This window comes from Chiloscyllium plagiosum, unplaced genomic scaffold (genome assembly GCF_037043375.1).
Source record: "Chiloscyllium plagiosum isolate Xiang-an unplaced genomic scaffold, Cpla_swu_hap1 HiC_scaffold_14, whole genome shotgun sequence".
Lineage (NCBI taxonomy): Eukaryota > Metazoa > Chordata > Chondrichthyes > Orectolobiformes > Hemiscylliidae > Chiloscyllium > Chiloscyllium plagiosum.
Window position 1 is genome coordinate 22,670,461 of NW_028270152.1, and position 13,744 is coordinate 22,684,204.

General features: G+C 41.4%; 1 protein-coding gene across 3 annotated transcripts in view; it reads right to left on the reverse strand.

Annotated features, from left to right (window-relative positions):
- The window catches only part of ccdc51 (coiled-coil domain containing 51), an 83,850-nt gene that overhangs the window by 9,132 nt on the left and 60,974 nt on the right, over positions 1–13,744 (reverse strand). For 2 of the 3 annotated variants that reach the window (XM_043707793.2, XM_043707792.2), the window contains exons 2-4: positions 12,786–13,128; positions 10,766–10,930; positions 819–8,627 (exon numbers count right to left, since the gene is read on the reverse strand). In XM_043707793.2, the coding sequence (XP_043563728.1) occupies positions 7,854–8,627; positions 10,766–10,930; positions 12,786–13,076 (1,230 nt within the window). In that variant the 5' untranslated portion in view covers positions 13,077–13,128 and the 3' untranslated portion in view covers positions 819–7,853. Of the gene's footprint in view, positions 1–818; positions 8,628–10,765; positions 10,931–12,785; positions 13,129–13,744 lie in introns of those variants that run through there. The other variant, XM_043707795.2, reaches the window with a different exon arrangement.

The following is a 13,744-nucleotide window of genomic DNA, read 5'->3' on the forward strand; positions in this document are numbered from 1 at the left end:
TAGAAAGGAAAGGTATAGGGAGGGAACAGATGGGAGCAGATGTCTAAGAGGGCTGTGGGACTGAAGGAGATTGGGGATAAGGAAGAGTGAGACCAAGGTGGAATTTAAAAACTATTTCAAGATAAAAATGTTTCTTGAATGGGAGCTAATATAGGTTAGTTAAAGATGATAGTTGAACGCAAACCAGCAGAGCTTTGGGTGATCACAAATTTATGGAGGGTAAGATATGGGAGGTTGGTCATGAATGTACTGGATAGTTAGGCTGAAAAGTAACAAAAGTACGAATGAGTATTTCAGTGGTAGATGAACTGAGACAGGAATGAAGTCAGGTGATGTTAGTGATGTGGATATCATTATTTTTTAGTGATAACACAAATATGCAGTAAGAAAGATGCCAGGGAACAAATATGGCACCAGAATTGCAAATAGATTGATCTTGTCTTACACTGTTGGACAGGAACAGAGTTGGTAGCTGGGCAAGGGAGTTTGGAGCAGTAAGCAAAGCAATAACTTCAATCTCATTTTGGAGAAATCATTCACGTGCCTCTCTTATGGAGAAAGAAAAGCTCTTTCTTGCCTGGAACATCCATGACAATCAATTCCATCTTTTGTTTGATATTGTGGTGCGCTTCAAGATCAAATAAATTTCTGCCCATTAATAAAAATAGGCAATAAATAACAAATTCAACACCAAGATGTTCTACCAACATTCTATTCTCCAAGAAGTTTTTAAATTCCTCAATTGTACCATATAAACTTTGACCTCTAAGATTGAAGTTGCAAAGTGAATCAATTAATCATTACTGTACTTCATAAAACCAGTGTTTTGAAATGTTTATTACTTTCAAACAGCTAAAACAATTTTCTCTGTGTAGCACAAAGAAAAGATATGACTGATGATGTGTAGAATTATCATTGTTTGATCATTATTCCAACCTTGGAATGCCCATTTTCTTACACCATGTGGATTTGTTACTAACTTGGATACAATGTAGCACATGTAAGTATCTAGCTACAATATATGTATTCAACAGATTCGTCTGCATGGTCTGGAGTATTATCATAGAATCCCTAGTGTGGAAACAGGCCATTTAGCCCAACATGTCTGCACCGACCCTTCAAAGAGTATCCCACCCAGACCCATTTCCCAACCCTATTACTCTAAATTTCCCCTGATGAATGCACCTAACCTACACATCCCTGAACACTATGGACAATTTAGCCAATTCACCCAACCTGCACATCTTTGGATTGTGGGAAGAAACCGGAGCACCTGGAGGAAACCTACGCAGATACAGGGAGAATGTGCAATTTCCACACAGACAGTTGCCTGAGGCTGGAATCGAACCCAGGTCTCTGGCGCTGTGAGGTATCAGTACTAACCACTGAGTCTGCGTACAGAAAATTTCCAGTATTCAGCTAATTGTTAAATTGGCATTATGTGGCCAACAGGGATTAATCTCTACTGTTCATTGAGCTTTAAGCCTGCTGCACTTGTTCAATGCTTGGTTTGGAGAACTGGCTTCACGAAAATTGACAAGAAAACTTTCAACAGGGATTACTGGATTCTGAACAGGAGTAGAATCTAATCTTTTTCCCAGGAAGAGCATACTGTAAAGCTCTGTGAAAACAATAAACCATTTTACACTTTAGAAAAGGTCTCCTGCTTCATCTCGTGCATGCAATGATCTGTGTGTGTGTCATTCAGTGTCAGGGAATGCAAGTTCTACAAAACTGTTTTGTTGCTAAGCGTGAGGAGTGCAATATTCACTCTAGAGCCCAGCAAATACGGATTATAAACCCAATTAGGCCTAAAATGAGTCATTGCTTCACCTACTCAGGATATGCAGCCGTCACATTTGTGGGGCAGGACTGACTGACCAGCTGGTCTTTTCCAGCCTGTCATTTTTTAAAATATTCTCCCAATCCAACCATTACCCTTGTACATATCTCTTTAAAAACCCAACCACTATAATATCCAACTGGCAATACTTTTATTGATTATAAATCAAATAGGTAAATTAAGTTTCTGCTGCAGGCAGGCTTCAAGTTACTAAAAATAAACAATGAGGGCTAGATTTTAAATAAGTCGGCATCAAATTGTTTTAATATGTTCCAGTATGTTTATCCATGTATGATTAAATCCATCAAGGGGTGGCACGGTGGCTCAGTGGTTAGCACTGCTGCCTCACAGCACCAGGGTCTCAGGTTCGATTCCAGCCTTGGGTGACTGACTGTGTGGAGTTTGCACATTCTCCCCGTGTCTGTGTGGGTTTCCTCCGGTGCCCTGGTTTCCTCCCACGTGCAAAGATGTGCAGGTTATGTGAATTGGCCATGCTAAATTGCCCGTTATGTTGGTGCATTAGTCAGAGGGTAGGTTACTCTTTGGAGGGTCGTTATGCACTTATTGGGCCGAAGGGCCTGTTTCCACACTGTAGAGAATCTAATCTAATCAAAATAGCTACTATCATGGAATGTGAGCTGAAACTTCAGTTCAAACCAGCACAACTGCAAGTGGTGGCACTTCAATACAGGGAAAAGGAGGAAAAACAGTCACAGATAATTGAGCTGAGGAGTTTTCTTAAAGTGTTTTGGGGTAAACTCAACCAATATACTGATCCAGAGACATGAATAATAAATAGCCTGTACTGAGAGATACAAATAACACTGGTCAGTAATGAGAAGTAGCAGTTGGTGTGCTACAATGGGCCTCAGTGTCACTGAGCAAAGTGTGGGTAGAAAAGAAAAAAAACATTCAAGTTCTCTCTCTACCCCACTGCTTATGAAGTTCAAGGTCAAATACCAACTTTATCTTATTCCCTTAAATATCGCACACATTGGGACAGGAGATCCAGCCTGCATCAGTACCTTTGGGAAGAAATTTTTTATTCCCTGATAAACACTACAGAAAATGCAAATTCTGTAAATTATGACAGTGGAGTAGCAGGACAGAAACCAAACTGAGTGATGTCAGAAAATAATCTTTTCATACAGGATGGCTGACAGGTGAAAAAGGCTGCGTAGAATCATTTCACTTTTATGTCATGTCCTGAGAGAGCTGAGTGAATGGGCAAGGCTGTAGTGATTGTAACACGGTCAGCCAGGTGGATCTCAGAATATCAGGACCCTGATTGGTCCAGATTAACAGCTCCAGTCAAGGAGCCCTGCTGGACAGATATGATCAGGGGTTCTGCTCACTCCAGGAGCCAGCTCTGATCTAGCTGGGTCAGTGTCATATACTATGCACGTGTAAATAAAGTGTGACTTGGCAATGGGATACTGGCCTTCGTGTATATATTTCGGTGGCAACGAGTGTTATTAATTATGTAACAATGAAAAAACATCTTCTTGCCAAAGCCCAACTGGACTTTGAACAGGGACCACAATTAGAAAACGTGGCAAATACAGCTTGAGTTACAAGATAGTCCGATGGAAGTGGACTGCCAATCTGACTGAGCTTGGGGAACATCACTTGAGTGAAGGCAATTGCATAGCCTCACTCTGGACATACCCTGAACACAGGAACTCCAGGTCAGCCCACAACAAAATCCCAAAACAAAGCCCAGCCTTGGCCAAATGGTTAAAATTTTCTGGAGGAGCCGGGCTGGCAGGTCATTGTTGTTGCTGCCAGTATGTTGACATGAGACAGCAAAAGAGTTCAACTAGACCTGAACTGAGTAAGAGAATTCATAAACCAGGATCCAGGAGAGTGCACACCCAGAGTGGAAAGTCCATCTATTGCTGGCTTGGAACAGTGAAATTCCTTAGCAACATCCAAATCAAAACCAATCACGATAAATGACTAATCAATGATCACCCAGTTCTAATGTGCCATTTTCCAGTGCACGATGGAGAGCACTTTACAAGGGCGACCCAGGTTTCCATTTACCTGTATGCTAACAACCAAGACAACAAATAAAGAGCATTTAGAGAACTTGGACATAGTATTTAAATATTTCTGCCATGCAGATGTGCCAGGGAAAAATGTGTTCCATGCACCGAAATGGCCTATTTGTTCTACCGAGGTGACAAAACGAGGTTACACCCGTTGGAAGATAAAACGAGGTTACACCCGTTGGAAGATAAAATGAAGACAATCAAAGGTGCCCTGGCTCCCATGTCTGTACCAGAGTTTAGTTCCTTGCTTGGGTTGGTGCATTTTAATGGAAAATTCATACATAACCTGGCCTCCATCCTGGTACGCTTACAATTTCTACTGAAAAAGGGTCAGCCTTGGAATGGTCTCGTTGCCATGCTGCTTTTAGGAAAGAGAAGCAGCAGCTATAGCTATCTAAGATGCTGACACACTACGAGATGTGGTGCTAACATGCAATGCAGTGCTGACGCCAAGTGCAAATATGCCCAGATGGAGACAGAAGGCTTGGTGGTCATATTTGATGGGAGAAAGTTCCACCAACACTTTTCTAGACGTCAATTCATAATAGTAACAGACCACAAACCTCTGCTAGGGCTACTTAAAGAGGACAGGGCAGTGCTGCCCATTGCTTCAGATTGAATTATGATTCTTATTGCATACAATTACAAGTCGGAACCCTGTCCGGGAGATCAAGTGGCAAATGCAGTTCCCTGGATCCGGCTCCCACCGACTCCTGCTGATGCTGCCACGAGATAAGTCCATTCTAGTATTAAACTTTCTGGACACTTCCCGTCACCACTGACAAGATCTGACTGTGGACACAAAGGTCAGCCAGGTGTTTTTCATAGAATACGAATTCCCTAATTGGGGCCGTTAATCTGGTCCAGTCAGGGAGTCCTGGCTGACAGATACAAAACAGGAGAGTCTGAGAGCTGGAAAGGGCATAGAGGCGGGCTGCCTTAGAGTGACGGAAGGTGGGAGGGACGGGGGCTTGCTGGGTCTGTATTGTATGCACTTTTGTATGTAACAGTATTGTCTAATGTACAAACGTCATTGTCACTGTCTTGTCATATGTGGAACTGGGATTTGAGGTTTGTCCTCATCTCTCTGTAAAATGGTTGAACGGTAGGATTTGGGGCCTACCTTTGCTGCTCCTCTCCCTTGTAAAATTGCTGTCTCTTGTGTACAGCTGTAAATGTTAACTGTTTTTTGTAAACTGTTTTGTAATTTGTTTAATATTACAAAACAGGAGAGTCCGAAAGCTGGAAGGGGCATAGAGGCGTGCTGCCTTAGAGTGGCCAGAAGGTGGAAGGGACGGAGGCTTGCTGGGTCTGTATTGTAAGCACTTTTTTTTATGTAATTGGATTGTCTTTTTATGTACAAATGTCATTGTTGTTGTCTTGTAATGTTTCAAACTGGGATTTGAGGTTTGTCCTCATTTCCCTGTAAACTGGTTGAACGGTAGGGTTTGAGGGCCTGACTTTGCTGCTCCTTTCCCTTGTAAAATTACTGTTTCTTTGTATACAGCTGTTAACGTTAACTGTTTTTTGTAAACTGCTTTGTAATTGTTTAATAAAAGAAATAAAAGAAAAAAAAATAAACAGGAGAGTCCGAGAGCCAGAAGGGGCATAGAGGTGGGCTGCCTTAGAGTGGCCGGAAGGTGGGAGGGACGGGTGCACTTTTTAAAAATGTAATTGGACTGGCTTGTATATATTTGTTATTGTTTTGTGGTGACTGATAGTGGGATTTGAAGTTTGTCATCAATTCCTGAAAACTGGTTGAACGATGGGGTTTGGGACCTGGTGTAGCTGCCCCTCTCCCTTGTAAATTGCTGTTTTTCTGTAAACAGCTGTTAATTGTTTATTAAACAATGCACAGTTTACAAAAGTAAAAAAAAAATGTAACTACGGAAAACAAACCAGGAGTGTCAGGGGTTTGCTCACTTCAGGAGCCAGCCCTGAGCTAGTTGGGTCAGTGTCATATACTAGGCATAATTGGTGAATATGAAAATGATCTAATGCTATTTAGTACAATGGGGCTAGTGTCAAATTAATCATTCTAGGTTGAAGAGAAATGAGACAACTACTAAACAAATTGTGTTGGCAATTTGCTTGGTGACCAGATTCTAGTCTTCGTAGAGTTAATTCAAAGGCCTTTTCTGCTGGACTCCTCGCTATATATTAGGAATATAGAGAACTGCATGGACAGGGAGCACTGGTGCTGAATGCTGAAATCATATGTCAATCATAACACAAGGACTGCATGTCACTGAACGTCACTGAAAACAGTTTTCAAAAACTTTACTGGAGGCAGAAATTGTGACAAATTGCCTGACTTCTTTCTAGAATCATTTTAAAGAAAAAATTATAACTTTTCATTTGGATAATTGCAAAGCTTTGATTTTTAAACTCTAATTGGGTAGGAAGGTTTATCTCTTCTGTGAAGCAAAAGAAGTCTTCATGTATCGTGTATTTTGAAATAAAATGTTCCTTTACATTAAAAGAATCTCTTGATCTAAACATCTCTTATCCATATAGACAAATGCTCCATGGTCTCAAGAAATCAAGATATACAGGAATTCCTGCTCCTATTTCATCTATCCTTATTTTTCATCCATTTGGAAGTGGGTGTAATGCATAAAAACTAATGCCTTTTTAAAATTCTCAACTTCCAAGCAAATTACCAACAGTTTTTTTTAGTAGTTGTCTTATTTTTCTTCAACCTAGAATGATTGACACTTGCTGGAAATGTGTTGCTGGAAAAGCGCAGCAGGTCAGACAGCATCCAGGGAACAGGAGAATCGACGTTTCGGGCATAAGCCCTTCTTCAGGAATGGGCTGATTGACACTTGCCCCATTGTACTAAATAGCATTAGATCACATTGACATTGTTTTCTGTGCCAGACATTTTAGAAAAGCTGAAGTGAATCTCCCAGAGAGCAGAGAAATCTGATTTGAGATTTCTACTGTGGTGATCCTGGAGTTTAAACAATGGTTTGGAATTGGACTAATGGATTCGAGGAGTTCTCATCACTTATATAATAATAATTTGAATTGGCAAGAAGAATGTAGACTGTGGTTGTCAAAGGGCTTACATGATTATACTATCTTAGAAAATTAAAATCTTTGAGTTGACTCTACAATTGCGAAACTCTATTATACAGCTATAGTTAAGACTGCTTTCAATTTTGGAAGCCTTGCCCAGTGCAGCTATCTTCAGGAAACTTACTGCTTAAGAGTACAGATATTGGTAAAGTGGACAAGAAAGGTTTTAAAGAGTTGATCTACTTTGATGAAATCTGAAAGAGTTTTGCTAAAAGATGTCATGAATAATGAGAATTACCTATTGTCTTGGTAGGTCTGCTGGACGCCTTCAAAGAGACTATAATTCCTCAGATGCAGATCAAAGTGACTCCTGAACTTAAATGCGCCATTCTCCTGCTGAACATATAACAAAAGCTGATGTATGGGCAAGGATATGTTTTCAATAGATTCACTGACTGATTATTCGAATATCCCTGCAATTGTTTTAATACATTTTAAATTAAATATAGATTTGTGACTTTGTCTATTATTTACTATGCAATTTATTTTAACAAGAACAATGCACCCAAAATGCATTTCCCTATGGAATTTTCCAAATGGGAATTAAAAGTGAAAATAAAGTGAATCCTTAGGTTTGAAGCTTCTTATTCCAGAGTTCAGTTGGTTAGCAATATTGAATGATCTGCATAATAACAGTGACTCATTTCTAAAGCAATCTATTGGCAAAATGTCCAAAGGGTGTGAGAGGCTATTTAAACACCGGTTCTTTCTCTCAAAGATAAAAAAGAACAAGGTCAAGATAATACTGCTCACAAAATTTAAAAAAAAACTTCAATTGCCAAAACTAATTGTCCCAATTACTGGAAAATAATATCCACTTTTCTCAAAACAGCACAAAGCCTACGTGCAACATTCACGCACTGCAGTGTCTTTCAATTCCCTTTGAAAAGCACATATAACACTGGCAGGGTGAGGGCGAACGCAGCATATGTCAGTACAGTGTTATACACAGAATTTGCTCGGATATATGATTCTAGCCTTTTCTCAGTCTCTGCTAAGCCATCAATCATATTCTCTGTAGCAAGAATCTGCCAATCCTGTGTCAATCCTGAAGAAACAGTCTGTGAAGCCTTAGCCTGTGTGACAGATTTTACTGTCTTAATGTCAGATGCCATCTTTCCAAGTGCCTGTTCTACACCAGTTAATTTCAATTCTAGTCCTTCTAATGCTACACTGGTCTGTTTTGAGGAGCTTGCGTGTTTCTTCAAAGCATCCATGACATGATCTGGTTTCAGACCAGATTCTGCTTTTTTCAGTTTAGTGGTGGCCTCCTTACCTGCTTGTTGAAATGCACTTTCATCATGTACTAGCTCCTTCAGACTTGTTACAAGTGTACTGAGTTCTTGGCTTTGAGTTTGGTGTACGGAGGCTTGCTCTTTAAGAGCTTCTTGCAAGTTAATTGGCCCTTTCTGTGCCTCAAGAAGTAATCCTTTCAGCTCCTGCAAGCGAACTCTGTTGATGTAGGTTGATCCCAGAACCCCAATCATTGCACCCAACACAGACCCAATCACAGACCAGTTTTTTGTTCTCTCTGCTCTAGTCCGCTCTTTCTCATGGCTTTCTCGCACTGCTGCAGAAAAGTGAGCGAATGTTTCACGCTCCAGCTCCTCTGCATTTTCATGAGCTATTCGGTGTCGTCGCTCTTCCTGATCAGAAAAAGAAAATTACAAGGAGGCTTAATTTTACACTTTCCATTTAAGAAATTAGGACAGGTAACATTACGTGAGGGGACAAGTAATGCGGCTAAAACAAAGTTGGGCTCAGATTATTCAGACCAGATTACACAGCTCCCACAATTATCCGAATATCAGTTATCCAAATATCGGATTATCTGAAGGAGATCTCAAGGTCCTGATAGAAACATTACATGAATGAGCTGTTTCAACGGTGATTGTGTCTTTTGTTTACACCGATTAAAAACGATCTCTGCTGAGAACAGTCCTGGACATCGATGGGAACCCAGGCACCGTCACCAAATGACAGATGTCCCGCCCTCTCTCCGTCTCCCTACACCATCCCTGGAGTTCTACATAGGGGTGTACGCTAAACCCCCTTTCCCCAGGTATTCTCTCTAACATTGCCCTGTTAGAGGTGGAACTTGTCAAAAAGTTGCAATTAAAAGGTTGTGTGTGTGGGGCTGTCTGTGTAAGTATGTGTGCTATTTGGAGACTTAGCCCAGAAAGGTAGCAGCAGTCTTACTGTTGGTGTCCAGTCCGGCTCCCCTGGAGGGGGAGGGAGGTGGCAGAGGCGCATGGGGAAGTGAGGGGGTGGTGCTGGACAGGGTTGGGGGGGTGGGCGGAGGGGGCAGTGTTGGTTGGGTTTGTGGGGGGGGGTGAGCGGGCTGGGGCCGGTGTTGGACGGGTTTGGGGGGGGAACAATGCTGGTCGGGTTTGGGACGCGGGCAGGGGTCCATTGGACAGGGTTTTGGGGGCAGGCATGGAGCAGACGGGGTTGGGGGGGGCGGGGCCTCACAAGTAGTGTGCTGCAGTCTCCAGAACAGGGAGCAGATTTAACAGAAAACTCCTGAGCCCCAGAGGAAAGGCATTGAATCGATTAACCGAATATTCAATTATCCGAACGAAATAGTACCCACCCACCTCGTTTGAATAATCAAGGTTCACCTGTATTCAGAATTCTAATCATATTATTACTGTCATAGACCATTGATGGCAGGGTCCTTGTGCAAAGTGGTAATTACCCTATCTTTGAGCCAGGAGGCCCATGTTCAAGTCAACTTCCTCCAGATGTGTGTCATAACATCTCTAACATTTGATTAGAAAATATCTAGGGCTCTTGTGGCTGCAGTGGTAGTGTCCCTATATCTGAGTCAGGAAGTTCAGGTATACATCCCAATTGCTCCAGGGATGTGCAATAGCAACTCTTAGCAAACGGATTTAAAAAAAAACCTAGAATGTTTGCAGCCCAGAAAGGTACCATCTGGCCCACTGCTTCTGTGCCGTCCAAGAAATGAATTGTTCAGCCTAATCCCACTTTCTAACCTTGGATTCATAAACCTGTAGGATTCATCAGACCCCAATCGCCCTCTCGGCAAAAAAGCTTTTTCTCGTCACCTCTCTAACTTTTCATCCACTCACTCTAAATCCATATCCCATAGTCAGTGAGCACTCTGAAAAGGAAACCAGTTCTTCCCATCCACTCTATTCAGGTGCTTCACAATGTTGTACGTCCCAACCAAACCATGCCTCAACCTCTTCTGTTGCAAAAAGACAATAACAGTCTATCCAAGTTTCCCTCATTGTTGCAATTTTCCAGTTCTAGCAACCTCTTCGTAAATATCCTCTATATTCGCTCAGGCAATTGCATTCCATCTGTACTGATGTAACAGGAACTACATGGTGAAAGCAGCAGTTGTACACAGACTAAAAAGTGGGATTAGGCTGCACAGTTACATTTCTTGGCTGGCACAGATGCAATGGGTCAAATGGTCTTTCTGGTACTCACTTTGTGGTCTAACTGATGATTTATACAGGTGCAGCAAAAGAAACCTCTCTGCTCTGATAAAATCAATAAGATGGTTAATAAGGGCCTTCTTAGGCCTTCTGAAACCACTGTATCAACTTCTGTCACTTTCAAAGAACAACATTCTCTCCAAGATCCTTAACTTTCTCTATACTTCTCACTGTCATCCCATTATTTGTTTCATTAAAAAAAAAAACACAGGTCAAATGCTTTATACTATTTTAATTTACAAACAGCCCGAATCTTAGCAGGAACACAATGAAAAAAAATCGAGAAGTAAAATGAAAAAAAAACATTTCCTCACCTGTAGCAGCTTATGCTCCTGTGTGGCCAGTTCTAGATAGCGATTGTCCTCTCGTGAGACTCTGTCTAATCTGTCTCGAACTTCCTTCAGTTTCGACTGCTGATTTTCAAGGGTTTCCCGACTCTGTCGAACAACACCTCGAGCCACCATGAAAGCTTTCTCTGCCTGACAGAAGTAGCACACCCAGTCAATCAAAACAAGTTTAGTATAGTGAGCCTTTTTACACTGGAACTCTAGTTTACTTTGGACAGTTCCAATGTCTTGTAGTGACTAAAAATGTTATTCAGATTTAATAGTGCTGGAAGAAGGTAGCATTTACATGCCATTTTTAATGCAACAAAAGATCTCACAGGAGTATTAACAAACGAAATTTGACACTGAGTCACAGGTGGCCAAAAGTTTTTTCAAAGATGATAGAGATACTATTTATTAATGATGATTTGATGTAACACTTGCTTTCAGTGGTTTGACATCAAGCCACAATCAAAACATCTTCCTGGTTTATATAACCGAATCCATTTTTATCTGCTAACACACCACAATCTTTGTATTTCAATTCCAATGAAGGTTTATTCCTGAAGCGTTAACTTTGTTGTTAATTTCCAGATGCTATCTGACCTGCTGACTGTGTCCACTGCTTTCAGTTGCAAATTCAAATTTCCAGCATATGAAACATGTATATATAAACATACAATAAAATTCCACCTTGTAAGCTCTTTACAGTCATCTGATATCTGCAGGCATACATATTACAACAGGGGTCATTCCATTCTTTTTATAGGGAAATCAAGAGACACAGGACAAGTATGGAAATGTGGATGTGAGGAATGTCAAATCAGTAATGATCGTATTGAATAGAGCAGCAGGCTTGACATGCTGAATGGCCGACTCTTGTTCCTCTTTCTTATGGTCTTGTGCTGCATGATGCACAGGACCCCTAACTTTCTTTTTTAAACTCCTTTGGTAAATGGCGTTAAGACCACTTGGTGCGCCGTCAGTAAAGTCAGCACAGACCAGGAATAAAACTTGGTCATTGGACCCAAAACAATAACTCTGATTTCTTTCCACCGATGCTGCCTGACCTGCTGAGATTTTCCAGCAATTTCTGTTTTTATTTCAGATTTCTAGCATCTGTAGTTCTTGTGGATTTTTGAGAATCTTTCTGCTATTCAAATCCTTAACTGTACTGGCCAGCAGTCTACAATGGGCCCAGGGTAATACTTTAGGTCCCTGGATTTAATCCTATCATGGCAGTCTGAATTCAGTTAATAGATCCATTGGTGGGCGGCACGGTGGCACAGTGGTTAGCACTGCTGCCTCACAGCGCCTGAGACCCGGGTTCATTTCCCGCCTCAGGCGACTGACTGTGTGGAGTTTGCACGTTCTCCCCGTGTCTGCGTGGGTTTCCTCCGGGTGCTCCGGTTTCCTCCCACAGTCCAAAGATGTGCAGGTCAGGTGAATTGGCCATGCTAAATTGCCTTTAGTGTTAGGTAAGGGGTAAATGTAGGGGTATGGGTGGGTTGCGCTTCGGCGGGTCGGTGTGGACTTGTTGGGCCGAAGGGCCTGTTTCCACACTGTAATGTAATGTAATGTAATCTGCAATATAAAGCTAGTCTGAGTGCTGGTGAACATGTCAACTATCATCAATTGTCATAAAACTCATCACTAATTGTCTTTTAACGAAAGAAACTTCCTGTCCCCACCTGGTCTGTCCTACATGTTACTCTAGGTCTGTGGTTAACTCCTAACTGCCCTCTGAAATGGCCAGGCAAGTATCTCAGTTCAGTGATAATTAGGGATAGGCAACAAATTCAGTCTTGACTGTGACGCCTACATTCCACGAAAGAGTAAAAATGTTAAAAATTAAATTAAAATTTAAAATACTTTCACTTTCTCTCCTTGCCAGTGAGAACAGGTTTAACTTTTTTAGGTATTCTTCACAATCCAATGGTTTGATGCTATCTGGACCACAGGTTACATATCAGCATATAAATAGCAAATGAAAGCAGCAGCATAATACCTCAGTGACTTTGAACTGTGCCTCTTGCACCTCTTTCAGTCCAACAAACTCCTCATATTTCTCCCACATGGAATTGGTTGTGATTCGAATATGCTCTACAGCCTTTTTGCTTAAATCTTTGCTCAGTTCCACCCACTTCAGCTGCGTAGCACTGGTGGTTTCATATGGAGTCTTGGAGATGGGTTTTTGGGTGGGCTGTGAGCAGTAAACTCGCACTCGAAGATTGTTGCTTCTTGCAACATGGTAGCAAGATACACGGGAACACATCACACTGAGCAGGTGCCTCTTCATCTCGGAGTTCACTTCAAAGGGATGTTATTCAGCCAGGTCTACAAACAACAATCTGTGAATACAGAGACAAACATGACTTACAGACCTCATTCAGCAATGTGAATACTAGCCAGCATTTAGATCGAATTTAGATAAAATGGCAAGTTGCTTCACAGAAGCAATATCAAATAAAACGTGATATCAAGCCACATAATGAGATATTAGGGTGGGGCCTTTGGTCAAGGGGTAAGCAAAAAAGGTTAGAAAAAGTGAGGCAGAGGTTTTAGGGAAGGCATTCCAATGTGTAGGCAGCTAAAGAGTGTCAATGTTAGTGTGATTAAAATTAGGAATGGTCAAGAAGCCAGATAATTTGGAAGAGTGCAGATATCAGAGGCCAGTAAAGTTAAAGAAAATCACAAAGGGAGGGGAGAACATGAGCATTTTAAAAATTGAAGTGTTAGTTGGGAGTCAATATAAGTCAACAAGTATAGAGGTGATTGATAAATAGATATGGTGAGAGTCAGTTCTGCTCCCTGTGTTCTTTAGATGACTTCTCGTATAAGGAGGGTAGAATGTGGAAGGGCAGCCAGGAGAATATACTGAAACAGTCAAGTCTACAAAGGGGTGAATGAGATGATTTCAATAGAGCAATAGTGAAAGAGATTGAAATCGTAAATCATAGTAATTTT